This window comes from Perca flavescens, chromosome 12, assembly GCF_004354835.1.
Source record: "Perca flavescens isolate YP-PL-M2 chromosome 12, PFLA_1.0, whole genome shotgun sequence".
In the NCBI taxonomy this organism is placed as follows: domain Eukaryota; kingdom Metazoa; phylum Chordata; class Actinopteri; order Perciformes; family Percidae; genus Perca; species Perca flavescens.
Window position 1 is genome coordinate 21,719,833 of NC_041342.1, and position 17,733 is coordinate 21,737,565.

Consider the following 17,733-nt stretch of genomic DNA (forward strand, 5'->3'; position numbering starts at 1 on the left):
CAGTCAGGGATCTATTTGTAGCTTTGGGGAGTAATGGCCTCGTAACACTGCCTGTCTTTCATTATTATTTCAGTGTGACACAGCCTGATGTCACAATCAGACAGGAAGAGAGAGAGATTGAAAAGTAAAAATGGCAGCTGCTGTCAGTGGAGGGTGAAGGTGAATCACTGGCCTCCCATCCTCCACAAAACCTCCATTTTTTATCTTCATGTCTAGGGGGGGGCTACAACACACATACGGAGGTAGTATTCAAATTGTATTTTTAATATTGTTACATATAGAAATTACTGAACGCAGGAGGACTGATAAAAGTATTTTATTAAGTGGAATGATACATTTCCATCCTGGGCAACAACAAAAAAATAGAGGCAGGTGAGCGAGGATTTCTTCTGTTGATTTCTTCCCATGGAGCCGGCCTGAAAACTAGTTTAGTTAACTTCTGTTTTCTGGCAGGCAGGTTAGCCTGCCACTTTGCACTCTGCAGCTGCTAACAAACGACAGAGACGTTTGCGAGAAACGGTTAGTATGGACTGGATAATCACATCAAATAAATTATACATATAAAATATATACATGACCTGTATACATGGCATACAGGCAATCATACTTTATCGAGGCTAAGCTGTTACAGTTTTCAGGTGTTTCCTTTGGCATATCTGGCTCTCGAAAAAGGGGGACATTTTCGAAAAACTTGAGATTATTCCAGACGCTCGACTTTTTCGACATCTTGCATGCTGATAGTTACAGCCGAGTCTCTCTCTCTCTCTCTCTCACACACACACACACACACACACACACACACACACACACACACACACACACACACACACACACACACACACACACCCCTGTCTGAGAATAACTAATTATAGCCTAATTAATGTTAATGCATAAATGACAAATGTGGGATTACTATTCTTATATCATGAGCTATTTGGGATTTTTGGGGTAATGCATATATGATAATAATAAAATAAAAAAACTCCAAAGGGTTTGAATACTGATTTGGACATTGATTACCATGGATCAGCCCTAGAATATACAGTATGGCTGGAGCTTATTATTACACAGTCTATGGGCTGGAGTTAGCAGCTGGTTAGCTTAGTTTAGCATACAGGATGAGAGGAAACTGAAACACAGCTAGACCCAGCCTGTCAATAGGTAGCTAAATCCACCTACCAGCGCCTTTTCAAGCCCACCAGTTAATACATTATATTTTATTAGTTTTTGTAGAAATACAACTTATGCTTTTTAGTGTAATGTTTTATGGGGCTTATGTGACAGAACAACTCTTGGCTGGGACCAGGAGCTTCCTGGAATCAAGAAACAGTCCAGCAGCCCACATAACCCCCAGTAAAACAGCAAATTACATTCCAGTTTTCACAGCTAACAACTAGCTAGCCAGACAGAAAGGGTATAATCATATTTCTAATAAAGTCAAGCTATTCCTTTAAGTTATTCATGAAGCGGACAATTCACATATTCCACTGGTTTCGTCTTGTGAAATGTGAGAAATTGCTGCATTTCTGTTCTATATAATACCAATTGAATAGCTTTAGGTTTTGGACTGTTATATATAAAACAAGCAATCTAAAAATGTCATCTTGGGCTCGGGGAACTTGTGATGTACATATTTTGCTATTTGACTTTTTATAGACCAAACAATATAAAATGAAAATAGTTGTAGCCCCAAACGACATACTGGGACTCAGTTAATTAGGCAAAAAATATTCAAGTGCTCATCACTTTACTAATACAGACCGTTGTGCACAGCCAATCGCTGATAAGTCTCTCGAAAAACAAAGGCATTAGTCTTTGCTACAGCACAAAGTCGGCAGCAGGACTCTCAGTACAGCAGCAGCACCCCTGCAGCTGTTTGTGATGTATGAAAAATAATCACGTCCTCGTCGCTACCGAGGAAACGTGTTGTGAAACACGTCCTTGTGTGAGCACCTATGTATCTGACCAACATCATCCCTCCTCTCATTACTCACATTACAGAGATGAGGGTAAAATCAATAGGGACTTAGCACCAGGATGTATCATTAAGATAACCACATGTCTCATCACTTTCTCCAGACCAACACCTCATTCTTATTCATAGAGGAGCTAGGGGGGAAAATAGAGGATCTCAAAGAGAGGAAGGGGCAGTCTACAAGCAGCATATACTTCATCAAATGAGAGCAGACTGTACATAAAACACAATCCAGACCGAGAGAGGAAAAGACTGACAGATCACATACTCATCAGTTTAACAGAAGAACTGTGTAATTCTTCTGCAAGGCGATTCGGGCAGCAGATATATACTGTATAGTAGGATGGATGGCGCTGCTGCATCCCTGCTTTCGATTTTAATCTCCCACTTGTCTTGTGTGACATGGCTGTGCATTTACATGGAAATCCGGCTTGTAGCTATATAAATCGCGCTATTAAGTGGTGACAGGAGCCGACAAAGCCTTTTGATACATACGTACGGGCTGAGGCGGCACACACACACATTAGATAAAACCTCTCAGTTAATGTTACACACTTGTCACTCAGCCAGGAAGTGCTGCATTGCAAAGTTTGACTTGGGTGAGCTTACAATGCACATATCTGACAGTAAAAATGAAAGTCAGGGAAGTGATTCATATCTGCTTTTGTTGCTTGAGACAGGGGTCTTAAGAAGCTCATCCAACTTGACCTCCTCAGTCTTTGAAAAACGCAGACGAATATGAATCTGAACAGTTATGATTCACACTTCAAATAGCCAATACATTGTTAGATTACGGGCAGTGTAATGGTATTTTTCTTTCAGTGAACTGTAAGTGGTGAATCCTGCATAGATCCTTTGCGGAGAGCCCAAACTCAATGTTTGTATCCTCTGTGATCCCTCAGGTACACACACACACACACACACACACACACACACACACACACAGAATCCACAGTAAGACACAGCATGCATGCATTGCGAGTGGAGTGTGTAATGATGTGATGCCTCCTTGTATAAACTCACTTTACAAGTTGTACAAGGGATGTACAAAGTTTGATCGGGTTCACCTCAGTAAACAGAACACACTGCTGGAGAAGCAGTGGTGAAGCTGGAGAAATGTTCATAACAAATGTCAACAAGACTCACAGTTTATCCATGGTAACTATTTTTCTTGCCTACTACACATTTTATTCTTCTGTTAGGGGTCCAGCAGTCCTTAGTGCAAATGTCCCCCATCCTCCCTCTTTCTTAGATGAATCTCTAAATTATTTTCTTCACCCCAACACAGGTCACGTCTTCTGGGGTACCAGGGGCGCCGCTGTGACCGTGCCCTCCAGCGTCTGGTTGGCTGGGAGAGGCGGAGGACTCCAGTCCGGCTGGTAGAAGTGGATGTCAAAAGTCCGTGCCCATTTAGCGAAGACCCGCTTCTCTGTGATGAAGCGGTGGTGGCTTCCCCGCCGCCCACGCTCATGAGAAATGTACATGGCACACTCATCTGGACCACGTGGCTCGTAGTAGTGGTAAGGGACTGAGTGGTGCTGAGGCTCCCTGCAGTAGTAGTGAGAAAGGAGAGATGGTTGACATTTAAAAACGCTTTATGGGTGACTTAAGTTTCATGTGACACCCCAGAGTGGTTTTCATTTCGTGGGGATGGAGGGGGACTGATCTGCATTCATTTGTCTTTGCATGGGTTACACAACCAAATGTAGCTCATTTAAAAAAATGCCACCTGCACCTCAACACTGAATAAAAAACAAATGAAGAAACTAAGTTTGAGCATGACTAAAAATGGTTCTTTGGCATATGATTTAGTTTAGGGACATTTGTATAGAAGTGTGTTTGTATGATGTTCATTGTGTCTATATTTTTATTGTCTTCCTTTGTTTTTATAACAACATAACATTAACATAACTTTGTACAGCACTTTGCAGTAATTGAGGCTCGAGATACAGGGATACTTGATGAAAATGACAGGTCCCAACCGGTGATTTAGCAGTGTGTAAGAACTCATTAAGAACACTGTTTCCTTCAGGAGTCAAGACATTTTCACATTCTTTAGAGAAAAGGAAAGGAGGGTACTTAAAAAAAAAAAAAAAAAAAATCAACAACTTCACAATTTCAGTAAGTAATAAAATAAAAAGAAAGAGAAAAGAGGAGGGCATCGAAAAACACTCACACTGTATTAGGATTGGGTGTATTGGTTATTTATTCATGAATGCTTTGGCTTTATAAATGTCTACCCTTCATGTCCATAAAACATATTTGACGTGACGTTAGAGAAACATGTTTTTGGAATTCTCAGTTGGATCACATCCAGTAAAATCTACTGACTAAAAGGGTTGTCAAATATCAGCTTAAGCCAACAATTTGTTCAAAGAAATAATGCTGCATTTCCCTCATTATCATCAAGATTGAATTTGTGCCTAAATCCAAAATAAAAAAAATCCATCAGAACCAGGAACAAAGATATATTGAGCCTTTTACAGTTTGTTCTTTTTTATTAAGAAATCTAATAAGATTTGTTCCTTGTCCAATAAAATCCCCCAATTAAAGCGTTGGCTGAGACGGAAGAGACATGAGCTGTGATTTCAAACCAATAATCTCTGCTAATGAGAGGCTGGATGAGTTAGTTGCTATAGGAGCAAGACAGAGTCAGATCTGACTATGTATCCCAGAGTTCTTTGCATTTCTACTACTTGGAACCAGCATCATGGTCACGGTGTTGTAAAATGTTTAGTGAATATAGAGGTAAATTATATTTTATTCTGAGATGTATGGAAAGTGAACACTGCTAAAAACAAAATCCTTTTTTTTCTATTTCCCTAATACTCTGTTGCCATGGCAGCGGTATAATTGTTTTTGTGGCAAAGTACTTACTGTATTCATCTGTTATTTTGGACGTTTTGTCATTTGTTAATTTGGTAACTACTGTATTTTTGTAAGTTTCATTATCAATGTCAACCACAAAGTCCCTACTAATAATGAGGACATTTAGGGAAACTTTATTTTAGTTATAACTGCATCTCAAAATTGTACATAATTCTTTCCAATAACTATTAAATGCTGCTTAAATTGGTAGTAAAAAATAAAAAACTTGGTTCAAATCTTAAGTGTTTCTCTATAACATGTAATATTAGGTACTTATAAAGCAACTATAAGTTAAAAACATAAAAGATTTTAACACCTAAAAACTCCAATAACCTGCTTCAACAGGTTTCTGGTGGGTCGGGTTGATCAAATTTGATTGACAGTTGCAAAACAACTAAGCGGTAACACTTTATAATAACCATCACTGATAAATGGTAAATTTATTGTTAATTAAACTTAAGTTACTAGTTATTTTACGGTTAAACAATTAAATTAAAAATGTTTATTGTTGCACAACGTTTTGTATATTAAAGTATTTGTTAATGATTACCAAATTATTTGTAAACCTTTAGAAAAAAAACATCAATAAACATTTGGATGGCTATAAAGTTGCAACTGATGATTATAATAGCTTGTTAATGGTTAATAAACACGTTGTCTGTAACTGTGTCTCCATCTCCATGCTAAAAAATCCAGAATGTGTCATAAAGGATGAACAGTTCCTGTCTTATGTTAAATTCATACCACAAATAAAGCTTTCTCTTGCTTAAAATTTGGGGAATACAACTTGTGTATCCTCTACAGCCCTCAGTAGTCAATAATCAATCCACTGGATTGGATGTTGTTTTTGACTCTGTCTGCTGAGGATGAATGAGTGGAAAAATGGGCTGTATGGTGTGACATACAAGACAAATATAACCAAACAAAAAAAAGGCAGATGAAGCCAGGGGAAACAATGGGAGAGGGTTTGATTGTCCATAGCTTAAGTAGTGTAGCACGGAATTAGACCAATTCGGAATCTCCTTTCAAAAGGGGGCTAAAGAGGGAACAGGGTATATGTAGGAACCATAAGTTCATAGTATAGTAGGTCTTAAAAAAATGTCATAAAAAAGTCATAGTATAGTGTTACAGTCCCAGACATATTTACATTGTATATTTTGTGTGTGCCTAAATAATATGAGAGCTCTCTTCTCCTTTGAGAGTCTGTGCTCTGACAGGTGCCCTTTCCAGCCTATGGTTGCAGCACATATTGGTTCTCCTGCCAATGACACTTTCGCTGCAGACTGGCTGATTGGGAGGCTGGTATATTCCCAGATACCCGAGTGGAAGCAGAGGCTCGATGGTGGCAGCAGCTCGTTCCTCCTCGTTCTCTGAACTTTGTATTTAGACTGTTAGGTGCGCACCGCCATCCTCCCCAACCACCAACCCCATGTACATACTTATGCACACACAAATACATACTCACTCATGTTATACATGCATGTGCAAGTAAAGTATATAAGTATGTGCAATTGAAGTATATATGTATACGCAAGTGAAGTATATGTATGCACAAGTGAAGTATATATTTACAAGAAAGTGAAGTATATATTTATGAGAAAGTAAAATATCTATGTATGCCCAAGGGAAATATATACGTATGTGTGTGCAAGTGAAGTATGCATGTATGTGCAAGTGAAGTATATATGTATGCATGTACAGTATGTGCAAGTGATTAGTACCATTATATATGCACTGTATGTGCAAGTGAAGAATGCTGTGCTTGTCTTAGCTAGTTAACTTAGCTCCAACGTTAACTTGACTCCTAATTAACTATAAATACTTTGTGCATATAAAGAACACTTTATGTAGCTAATTAGCTAAGCTAATGGTATATACCATATCATTTGTCTGTGAATACAGTATTTTATTTGGATTTGTAGCAAATAAATTGCTGTTTGGGTCCATCTCTCCACTTCCTTTCTATTGTTGTGCTTTGACACCCCTAGAATGGGGTATAGAGAGGATACCATAAAAAAATCATAGTATAGTATGTCAAAAAATTCAGTATAGTATTTCATAAAAAGTCTTAATATAGTATCTCGGGAAAAAAATTTAAAAAGTCATAGTATAGTATGTTGAAAAGACATAAAAAGTCATAGTATAGTAAACCAAAAAAAGTCATAAAAGTCTTATTACAGTATGCCAAAAAAGCTATAAAGTCATAGTACATTATGTTGAAAAAGTCATAGTATAGTATGTCGAAAAAAGGTCATAGTATAGTATGTCAGAAAAAAGTCAAAAAAATCATTGTATAGTATGTAGAAAAAAGTCATAGCAAAGTATGTCGAAAAAAGTCATAAAAAGTCATAGTATAGTATGTCGAAAAAAAAAGTCATAGTATCTTATGTTGAAAAAAGTCATAGTATAGTAGGTCGAAAAGAGTCAAAAAAGTCATAGTATAGTATGTTGCAAAAAGTCATAAAAAGGATGTCATTGTATAGTATGTCATAGTATAGTATAGCTTTTTAAAGCAGATGGACTTTTCCTTAACAAGCCAGGAGTAAAGCTGTTCACCTCTAGCCTACTTTACTTTCTGCACCACACATCTGCTCCCTCGGCCAAGGACACGAGACAAGATGAATCAAAACAAGAGGAAGACACAACAAAGTACGGCAATGATCCACCACAGCCCCCACCTGAGCAAAGATTTGACCATGGGAGACCACAGAGCGAAGACGAGAAATCTCAACCCCCCTTTTCACCCGTCCAACACTCCTCAAACCCCCTTACCAACCCTGACGCCTTTGAGGATCCATCGCTCTCCCCATTCACCTTTTCCCCTGTTTCCACCTGCCACATGTTGGGGTTCACTGACTGGATGGAGTAGCTGGTAGATGCTGGAATCAAGTTTGCCCCACTGCCTTCTCCCATCATTCGCCCCCAGCATCAAACTGACCCTGTTTTGACTCAACCACTGAAAGTAAAACACCAGGCACCTCTGCCCCCTCAAGGACTGCAGCGAACTCCTTCTCCCCAGACTGATAAGTATGCTTGTGTACAAAATGCAACAAGCTTTAACTGATATGTGCTGGGTCCAGGCGGCAAGCCTAGTGGCACGCATGACTCTTTCCAGGACAAGCCTGGGCCCTGTGTATTAAATTCTTCTTCAATCTATGTTGTGATAGGTAATAGAAAAAGAATGGCGAATCCGCTAAGTAAGAAAAAGAAGCACTCAAATTTAGCATCCATTCCTCGTCAGCAACAGCCTGTCCCAAAAAATTATTTTAACACACTAACACTATCCTTACTAAATGTCAGGTCTTTGGCAGGTAAATCATTTTTAATCAATCATTTTATTATTAAGCACAATCTTGATTTTATGTTTTTAACTGAAACCTGGTTAGACCATAATAACCGTGATGCTGTTCTTATAGAGTCAGCTCCCCCTAACTTCAGTTTTATGAGTGAGCACAGAGTGAATAAGAAAGGAGGTGGAGTCGCCATTTTGTTTAATGACTCATTCCAATGTACTCAAATATCTTATGGAAACTTTGCTTCTTTTGAATATGTGGCACTTCAGCTAAGGTCCTCCCCTTGACCTATATTACTAAATATCTACAGGCCACCTAAATACTGTGCATCCTTCTTTGACGACTTTACTGAACTGCTGTCTATAATCTGTATTAACTTTGATTGTGTAGTTATTGCTGGTGATTTCAACATTCATGTTGATAACCCCCAGGATAGAGGGACCAAAGAACTGTGTTGTATAAATTGTTGAGAACTATGGACTGTCTCAGCATGTGACGGAGCCCACACACAACAAGGGGCACTCTCTGGACTTAATTATCTCAAAGGGTTTGAACATTTCCAAGGTTGTGGTGACTGATGCTGCTCTCTCTGATCATTCCTGTGTTTTCTTTAATGGCACTATCTTTATGCACAAAAGTGTCCAAACAAAGGTAATCAGAAAATGGCATCACTAAAAACACCAGTGAATCATTCATTCAGCTTTTCTCCTCCACACCCACCCTCTCAGGGGTCTCAGTCACTGAGCTTGTAGACAATTTCAATTGTAAAATTACAAATGTTATTGATGCCATTACTCCCACTAAAGTCAAAGCTGTCTCTGGTAAGAAAAGATCTCCATGGAGAAATATCATACTGGTAAGAACAGAAAAAAAAGAGAGTGTCCAAAAGCAGAATGCAGGTGGCGAAAAACTCATCTCCAGGTCCACTACAACACTTATAAAGAGAGACTTTGCATTTATAATTTGGAACTGAGGAATGCTAGGCGGTCCTTCTTCTCAGACATTATTGCCAAAAACAATAATAATTCACGTGCTTTGTTTGCTACTGTCGATAGGTTAACAAACCCTCCAGTACCAGTAGCATCTGAACTGTTGTCTACCAAGGCCTGCAATGATTTTGCCACTTTCTTCAAAGACAAAATTCAGAAAATTAGACAAACAGTCAGTGCTTCCATATCGAGTACAGGGTATGTGTTGTCACAGTGAACAGGCAAAACAAATTCAAATATGACTGAATTCCATATGATTAATCGTAAAAACCTGGAGGACATTATACAACATCTGAAAACCTCCTCCTGTTGCCTTGACATTCTACCAACGGGCCTTTTCAAAAATGTTTTGAATTGTTTGGCTACAGATCTTCTACAGATTGTAAACCCGTATCTTCTTTCAGGTATCTTCCCACAGGTCCTGAAAACTGCAGTCATCAAGCCACTCTTAAAAAAGAAAAATCTAGACACGTCACTAATGAGCAACTATAGACCAATATCAAACCTTCCATTTTTAAGTAAAATCATTGAAAAAACGGTTTCTCAACAACTCAACCTTTTCTTGTCACTAAACAAGAGCTTTGATGCCTTCCAGTCGGGTTTTCGACCACATCACAGCACTGAGACAGCTCTTGTTAAAGTCTTTAATGACATCCACTTAAACACAGAGTGGCGAAATTTCAGTCTTAGTATTACTTGATCTCAGTGCTGCATTTGATATGGTCGACCATGACATATTACTAGACCGATTGGAAAACTGGGTTGGCATTTCTGGCTCAGTACTAAAGTGGTTTGAGTCTTATTTAAAGAATAGGGACTACTTTGTGTCTATAGGGAATTTTACATCTGAGCATACAAATATGGAGTTCACCAAGGCTCAGTTCTGGAGCCTCTCTTGTTTAACATCTACATGCTTCCACTGGCTCAAATTATGGAAAACACTAAAATAAGTTACCATAGTTATGTGGATGACACACAAATTTATATAGCCTTATCGCCAGGGGACTATAGTCCAATACAACAACTGACTAAGTGCATTGAACAAATTAACAACTGGATGTGCCAGAATTTTCTTAAATTAAATGACGAAAAAACTGAGGTGGTTGTTTTTGGAGCAAAAGAGGAACGATTAAAAGTCAGCACTCAGCTTCAAACGACAATGTTAAAAACAACAGACAAAGCCAGAAATGTTGGTGTAGTCATGGACTCAGACCTTAATTTTAACAGCCACATTAAGACAATTACAAAGTCAGCCTATTTCCACCTTAAAAATATATCAAGGGTTAAAGGACTTATGTCTCAGCAGGATTTGGAAAAACTTGTCCATGGTTTTATCTTCAGTAGACTTGACTACTGCAACGGTGTCTTTACAGGTCTCCCTAAAAAATCAATCAGACAGCTGCAGCTGATTCAGAACGCTGCTGCACTAGTCCTCACTAAGACCAAGAAAGTGGATCACATCACTCCAGTACTGAAGTCTCTACACTGGCTTCCAGTGTCTCAAAGAATTGATTTCAAAATACTTTTGCTGGTTTATAAATCACTAAACGGTTTAGGGCCAAAATACATTTCTGATCTGCTGCTACACTATGACCCACCCAGACCTCTTAGGTCGTCTGGGACAGGTCTACTTGTTGTCCCCAGAGTCAGAACTAAACAGGAGGAAGCAGCGTTCAGTTTTTATGCTCCACATATCTGGAACAAGCTCCCAGAAAACTGCAGGTCGGCAGCAACTCTCAGTTCTTTTAAATCAAAGCTAAAGACCTATCTTTTTGATGTTGCCTTTCTTTTAATAACTGTTCATTTGTTATACTGAATTTGCATTGATGACACTGTATGACACTCGATAACTGCTCTTTAATGTTTAATTTCTTATACTGAACTGTAACTTTTATTCGCGTATTTTATCTCTGTTCTTTAAATTCTTATACTGCACTATCAATTTTATTCTTGTCTTTTAATGTTTTAATTTGTTTTTAATCGTTTTCTAACTGCTCTTTAATGTTTTATGTAAAGCACTTTGAATTGCCCTGTTGCTGAAATGTGCTATACAAATAAAGCTGCCTTGCCTGTAGTATGTCATTGTATAGTATGTCGAAAAATGTCATAAAAGTCATAAAAAGTCATAATATACAGTAGTATGTTGAAAAAAAAGTCATAAAAAGTCATAGTATAGTGTGTTGAAAAAACTAAAAAAAGTCATAGTATAGTATGTCGAAAAAAAGTCATAGTATAATATGTCGAAAAAAAGTCATACAAAGTTATAGTATAGTATTTCGCAAAAAAGTCCTAGTATAGTATGTAAAAAATAGTCAGTGTAGTATGTCAAAAAAAGTCCTAGTATAGTAGGTCGAAAAAGTCAAAAAAGTCATAGTATAGTACGTCGGAAAAAAAGTCATAGTATAGTATGTCGGAAAAAAGTCATAATAAAGTATGTTGAAAATAGTTATAGTATAATATGTCGAAAAAAGTCCAGTAGTTATAGTATAGTATGTCGGAAAAACAGTCATAGTATTGTTTGTCGCAAAAAGTCATAAAAAAGGCACAGTATGATCTGTCGAAAAATGTCATAAAAAGTCATAGTATAGTATGTCGAAAAAAAGTCATAAAAAGGCACAGTATAGTATGTTGAAAAAAGTCATAGTATAGTGTGTCGAAAAAAGTCATAAAAGTCATAATATATTATGTCATAAAAAGTCATAGTATAGAATGTTGAAAAAAGTAAAAAAAGTCATAGTATAGTAGGTCAAAAAAAGTCATAGTATTGTATGTCGGCCCTTACCTTATGTGTCTAGAACCAACCTACCGCGTCACCAACAAAATTACACTGAGCTGTTCTCTTAGCATATTTGTCTTCATTTTGGGTGTGAAACCTCAAAACAAACAGACCATAATCAAGTTGGAACCCATGACCATTGGGGTATTCCAACCAGCATTATCACACTGAGCCATCTTATATCACACCCTCACCATTGTTTTGTAGAATATCTGACTTGTTTATTTTGGGTTTTAAACTTTAAAATAAAATTATCCACACTGGGATTGAACCCCCAACCTTCAATTTTCAGATTGCTTGCCAGGTATTTATCACACTGAGCTATTTGCAAAGTTTAAATCAGACTGGTTTGACGTTGTATTTATTATTCAACAGTCAAGGACAAAAAAATGAAAAACTCTGGAGACACAGCAGGTGTTTGATTCTTTAACTCAGATTATGATCTACCCAACATGGCATCATGACTTTGCGTAAACATACACGCCACTTTCCTAAAGCCAAATGGCGTGTTATCTGTATGCATTTTCAGCTATCCACGTGTATGTGGTATGGGTTTAGTAAAAGAACACAGGGAAAGGCTTTAGTAACACAAAAAAGCGACAAAAACATGGAAAATAACGACAAAAACACGCTAAGGAAAACAATTAACGGTTGGGTTTAGCAAAGAAACATTGGGGAAGGCTTAAAAAAAACAAAACACAAAAACAGCTGAAAATCACCACACGTGGGACGCAATCCCAGCTCTTCTGGGTGAAAGTCCTGTGTTTTACCCATGTGCCACCCCAACCAACCTTGTTATGTGGACCTACGTCCCTTTATACTACTCGCTACGGCGAAAATTCACTCGTAATGTAGGTCAATGGCGGGCGAATTGCATTGATAAACACGCTAAAAAGCGATTATGCGTCTTGATAACACGCCAAAATGGCATACGAATTGGCGTGTCATACATAGCCACTTCATGAGATCAGTCTGATCTACCTGTAAAGTCATCATCATCTTATATGGGTGAGCTATACCTAAGACTTAAGTTTGCTATTTCGTTTGATTATTTTTTCTTCACACCACTGAGAGGAATACTTGGATAATCTCAAGATCGTATAGTTAGACAGTGGAGCCAAAATTTGAGCCTTTCACTTCAGACTTTAAGGCAACAGCCTCACTTGCTGAGACACTTCTTTTGTCAAAAATTAGGTCCATATCCATTCAAAAAAGGTAAAAAAAAAAAAAAAAAAGCCATAGTATAGTACGTCGAAAAAAGTCATAGTAAAGTAAGACGAAAAAAGTATTAGCATAGCATGTCGAAAAAAAGTCCTAAAAAGTAATAGTATAGTATGTTGAAGAAAGTCAAAAAAGTCATAGCATAATATGTAAAAAAAAGTCATTGTATAGTAAAAAAGTCATAAAGAGTCATAGTGTAGTATGTCAGAAAAAAGTCGTATGTCGAAAAAAGTCATACAAATTCATAGTATAGAATATCGAAAAAAGTAAAAAAAGTCATAGTACAGTATGTCAACAAAAGTCATAGCATAGTATGTTGAAAAAAGTGATAAACAGTCAGAGTACATGATGAAAAGTCTGTACATGCCATAAAAAGATTGTTTCCATCCTTACCTTATGTATCTAAAAGGATCAACGCCACCAACAAAATTACACAAGAGTCATAGTATAAGTATCTTGAAAAAAGTCATTAAAAAAATCACTAAAAAAGTCATAGCATAGTTTGTCATAAAATGTCATAAAAGGTGACAGTATAGTATGTCATAAAAAGTAATTAAAATATCATAGTATACTATGTCTTTAAAATATAAATGTCAAAAACGTCATAAAAATTAATTGTATAGTATGTCATAAAATGTCATAAATCACAAAAACGTCATGGTATAGTGTGTCAAAAAATTCATAGTATAGTATGTCATAAAAAAAAAAATCACTAAAAAGTCATGTGTTTACATGATGCTGGGCGCGCCCGCCTCTGTCACACAAACAGGCTGTCATAAAAACCTCATAAAAAATCCTAGTATAGAATGTCACAAAACGGTCAGAAAAAAAAAGTCATAAAAAGTCATAGTATAGCAGGTCATAAAAAAGTCATAAAAAGTCAGTGTCATAAAAATGCCATAAAAAGTTAGTGTCATGAAAATGTCAGTACAGTAAATAGAAAAACAAGCAGAGTGAGACCTTTGCATTTTCTCCCTCTCATATCTCACATGCACACAAATATATAAACTCAGCAAAAAAAGAAACATCCTCTCACTTTCAACTGCTTTTATTTTCAGCCAAGTGCGTACAACTTTGTATGAACATGAAAAAATTCAACTACTAACAACTAAACTGAACAATGTTTCACAGACGTGACTAACAAATGGAAAAATGTGTCCCTGAACAAAGGAAGGTCAAAATCAAAAGTCACAGCCATTATCTGGTGTGGCCACCAGCTGCATTAAGTACTGCAGTACACCTCCTCCTCATGGACTGCACTAGGTTTGCCAGTTCTTGCTGTGAGATGTTACCCCACTCTTCCACCAAGGCACCTGCAAGTTCCTGGACATTTCTGGGGGACATGGTTCTCGCCCTTACCCTCCGATCCAACAGGTCCCAGACGTGTTCAATGGGATTGGGAACCAGGCTCTTCGCTGGCCATCGCAGAACACTAACATTCCTGTCTTGCAGGAAATCACGCACAGAACAAGCGGTATGGCTCGTGGCATTATCATGCTGAAGGGTCATGTCAGGATGAGCCTGCAGGAAGGGTACCACATGAGGGAGGAGGAGGTCTTCCCTGTAACTTTTGATTTTGACCATCCTTGGTTCAGGGACACATTTTTCCATTTCTGTTAGCCACATGTCTGTGAAACATTGTTCAGTTTATTTCTTAGTAGTTGAATTTTGTTATGTTCATACAAAGTTTAACGCATGTTAACTTGGCTGAAAATAAAAGCAGCTGAGAGTGAGAGTTTATTTTTTTGCTGTGTGTATATATATATATATATATATATATATATATATATATATATATAAAAGAAATGTGTTTTCAATATTTGTAAAGTTAGCCCGTTTACTGACATGTTTAAAAAATAATAATTTCAGACAATTTAAGCATTCCAAAAACATCTCCAGCCACACTGACATTTTATTCATCAGCTCCCTGAATATATTTACAGTTTTAATCTTTTTTATCAGGTGGATGTTCTGCTATGAATTTCTATACACTTGAAGGGACTTCATATACAGTTTTGCTTTAAAAACTCTTAGTGCTGGTGCTTGTTGGTGAGCTGATGATTAGGTTTTACATGCAGCTCCACTGTCTCACCTGCAGAAGTCAGGGGCAACCATGCCGTAGACATTGATCCGATCGCACAGCTCCAGGGCGATGGTCATGGTGAACCAGCCGGTGCTCAGCCAAGAGTTTGATATCCTTCTGCAAAGCGGAGGAGGGGAAGAAGACAGTTAGATGGATTTCATGCGTGGGAGATCACAAGGATGAACAATGTACCATATTTGATTTTTTGGAAAATGATTAGCTGGAATAGACAATCAAAAAATCTGATATCTGCGTATTACGGCAGAATAAAGATTGATCTATATCCAAAGGATGATTTTTCTGACTGCAAAATCATTCAAGTTCCCTCGCAGCTTCATTAAAATACAGATGGATCCTACATATCGACTGATACAAATGAACCCTGCCAAATAATCAAAGTCTTAAGGTCTTGGTGTGCATGTAGTGCAGAGACTGTAGTTGAAATGACAAAGCTTCAGCTGCAGAACCATCTGCCTGCTTTCACACTCCAGTTTCTTAAGTCAAGCCCGCAAAGAAATGAGCACTAATCACAGTTTCCTGAGATACGCTGGTATGAAATAATTTTGTTATTGCATTAGTAAATCTAATCAGAGTGGTTTCTTTTAAGAGGGTTGCTGTCAGATGGAAAAACATGACAGTCTGAATAACATTTTTAAGAATCCCTAGTTGGTTTTGAATAGATGTTATGGGCTCCAAAGTCATACAATTTCAAACACCACTTCTAAAAGGACCACGAATATCTTCAGTTTAAAGTGGAAATAACTTTAAAATTAAGCAAAAATAACTAAAACTTTGATATTCTCATTCTAAAATATAAAAGACACTAAAATGTTTATCTTTAAGCTTCTTACATTCAGGCTGCAGTATAAAAAAAAAAAACGGTTTATCTTTCAAAGTCATTTAAAAAAAAAAAAATAACTACCTTACATTTATGAAATACCAACGTGTTTAGGATTTGTTTTGTTGACCCGATGATTAACTGACAACCAACAAACCGCTTTAATGACCCGATTGAAATTATAAATCACCCAAACTGTTTTGGCCCAAATTTAGCCCAGAGGGTGATGTTGGTCAGTCCGCCACTTTGGCCGACTGAAATATCTCTACAGCTATTAAATAAGCGATTGCCATTAAATGTATGGACATTCATGATCCTCAGAGGATGAATCCTGATTACTTTTGTGTATGATGATGAACATGGTAAATATTACCTGCTAAACAGCATGTTAGAACTGAGCATGTTGGCATGCTGATGTTAGCATTTAGCTCAAAGCACCGCTCTGCCTAAGTGCAGTCTCAACGTCTGAGTCGGAGCTGCTAGCTCTGGTTTTCACAAAGCAGAGGGACACCAAAACTTTATGGTGTTGATCTCTGGCTCGTTGGCTTGTAGCCATGATTGTAATCGCTGCCAAGCACAGTCATGCAGGGGGTTTAGCTGTTGTGGACCAAAGCACTTTTGGAACAATCAGTATTCATCAAATCAATGTATAAATTAGTTTCAGTGAAAAATTCATTACAACTGTTCCTGTACACACAGTGTAAAAATATTCAAGTATGAGCTGACATAACACAATTTAGCAGAGATAAATTTGAATCCTTCAGCTGAATCAGGCACAGCTGTGCATCTCTTCATGCTCCCCTGCTGCACAGTTGAACCTCATCTTGACTGGGATTGTGATTGGTGACCAGTAGATGTCTTCATGCATCAGTTATCAGGTGCACGGGCACTTTGGAAACAATGAATATAAGTAACCTATGCATCCTTTATTGTAATTGTTTCAACATTTACATTTCATCATTTACAGAGCTGTATAGAAACGAAGTAGAACTACTTCACTACTGTAATTAAGTACTAAAAGGCTGTATCTGTACTCTACTGGAGTATTCTTTTTTTCTCCTACTTTCACTTTTACTTGAGTACATATTTTCGATGAATGAAATACTTTTACTCCGATACATTTTTTATGTGCTGCTTCGTTACTCGTTACTGTTGTGAATTCCTCACGCTATGGAGACTCTGTAGGTTACAGTGTGTAGTTACATAATTTACGTAAGAAATCCCTGAGATCGCGTCGTGTTTCTTTTCTTGTACGGTTGCACGTTCAGAAGTCAGAGACGATGTAAGTTTGTACTCTATTTAGCCATTGTTGCAGCAGATGAAGCTAGTCCTGAGTTGTTTCAGTCTACAATGAGTACTGAAAGTTAACCGTTTGACCCTGTGATGTGAAGCTGTATGTTTATCTGTATGTTGCTAGCTTGCTAACTTTCCTGTACATCACACATGTTACTAGCTACTGCGTAATACGTTTTTGGGGGGCTTGAATCATTACTGTGCTGGAGAGGATGTTCATTTTACTTGCACAGTGTTATAATTGTACATTTTATTTCAGTATTTGTTAATATTTATTTTTAATAGAATAGAATATATTTAATATGAAATAATATAAACAATATGATATTCAAACTATTGACTACTTTCTTTAATAACTAAATAACTCAATATTTTTACTTTCAGTACTTGAGTAGTA

General features: G+C 37.3%; 1 protein-coding gene across 1 annotated transcript in view; it reads right to left on the bottom strand.

Annotated features, from left to right (window-relative positions):
- Positions 1 to 815: 815 nt before the first annotated feature.
- The window catches only part of st6galnac5a (ST6 (alpha-N-acetyl-neuraminyl-2,3-beta-galactosyl-1,3)-N-acetylgalactosaminide alpha-2,6-sialyltransferase 5a), a 56,779-nt gene continuing 39,861 nt past the window's right edge, over positions 816 to 17,733 (bottom strand). Inside the window, exons 5-6 of the mRNA XM_028593811.1 lie at positions 15,215 to 15,322; positions 816 to 3,523 (exon numbers count right to left, since the gene is read on the bottom strand). Of these exons, the coding sequence (XP_028449612.1) occupies positions 3,265 to 3,523; positions 15,215 to 15,322 (367 nt within the window). The 3' untranslated portion in view covers positions 816 to 3,264. The remainder of the gene's footprint in view (positions 3,524 to 15,214; positions 15,323 to 17,733) is intronic.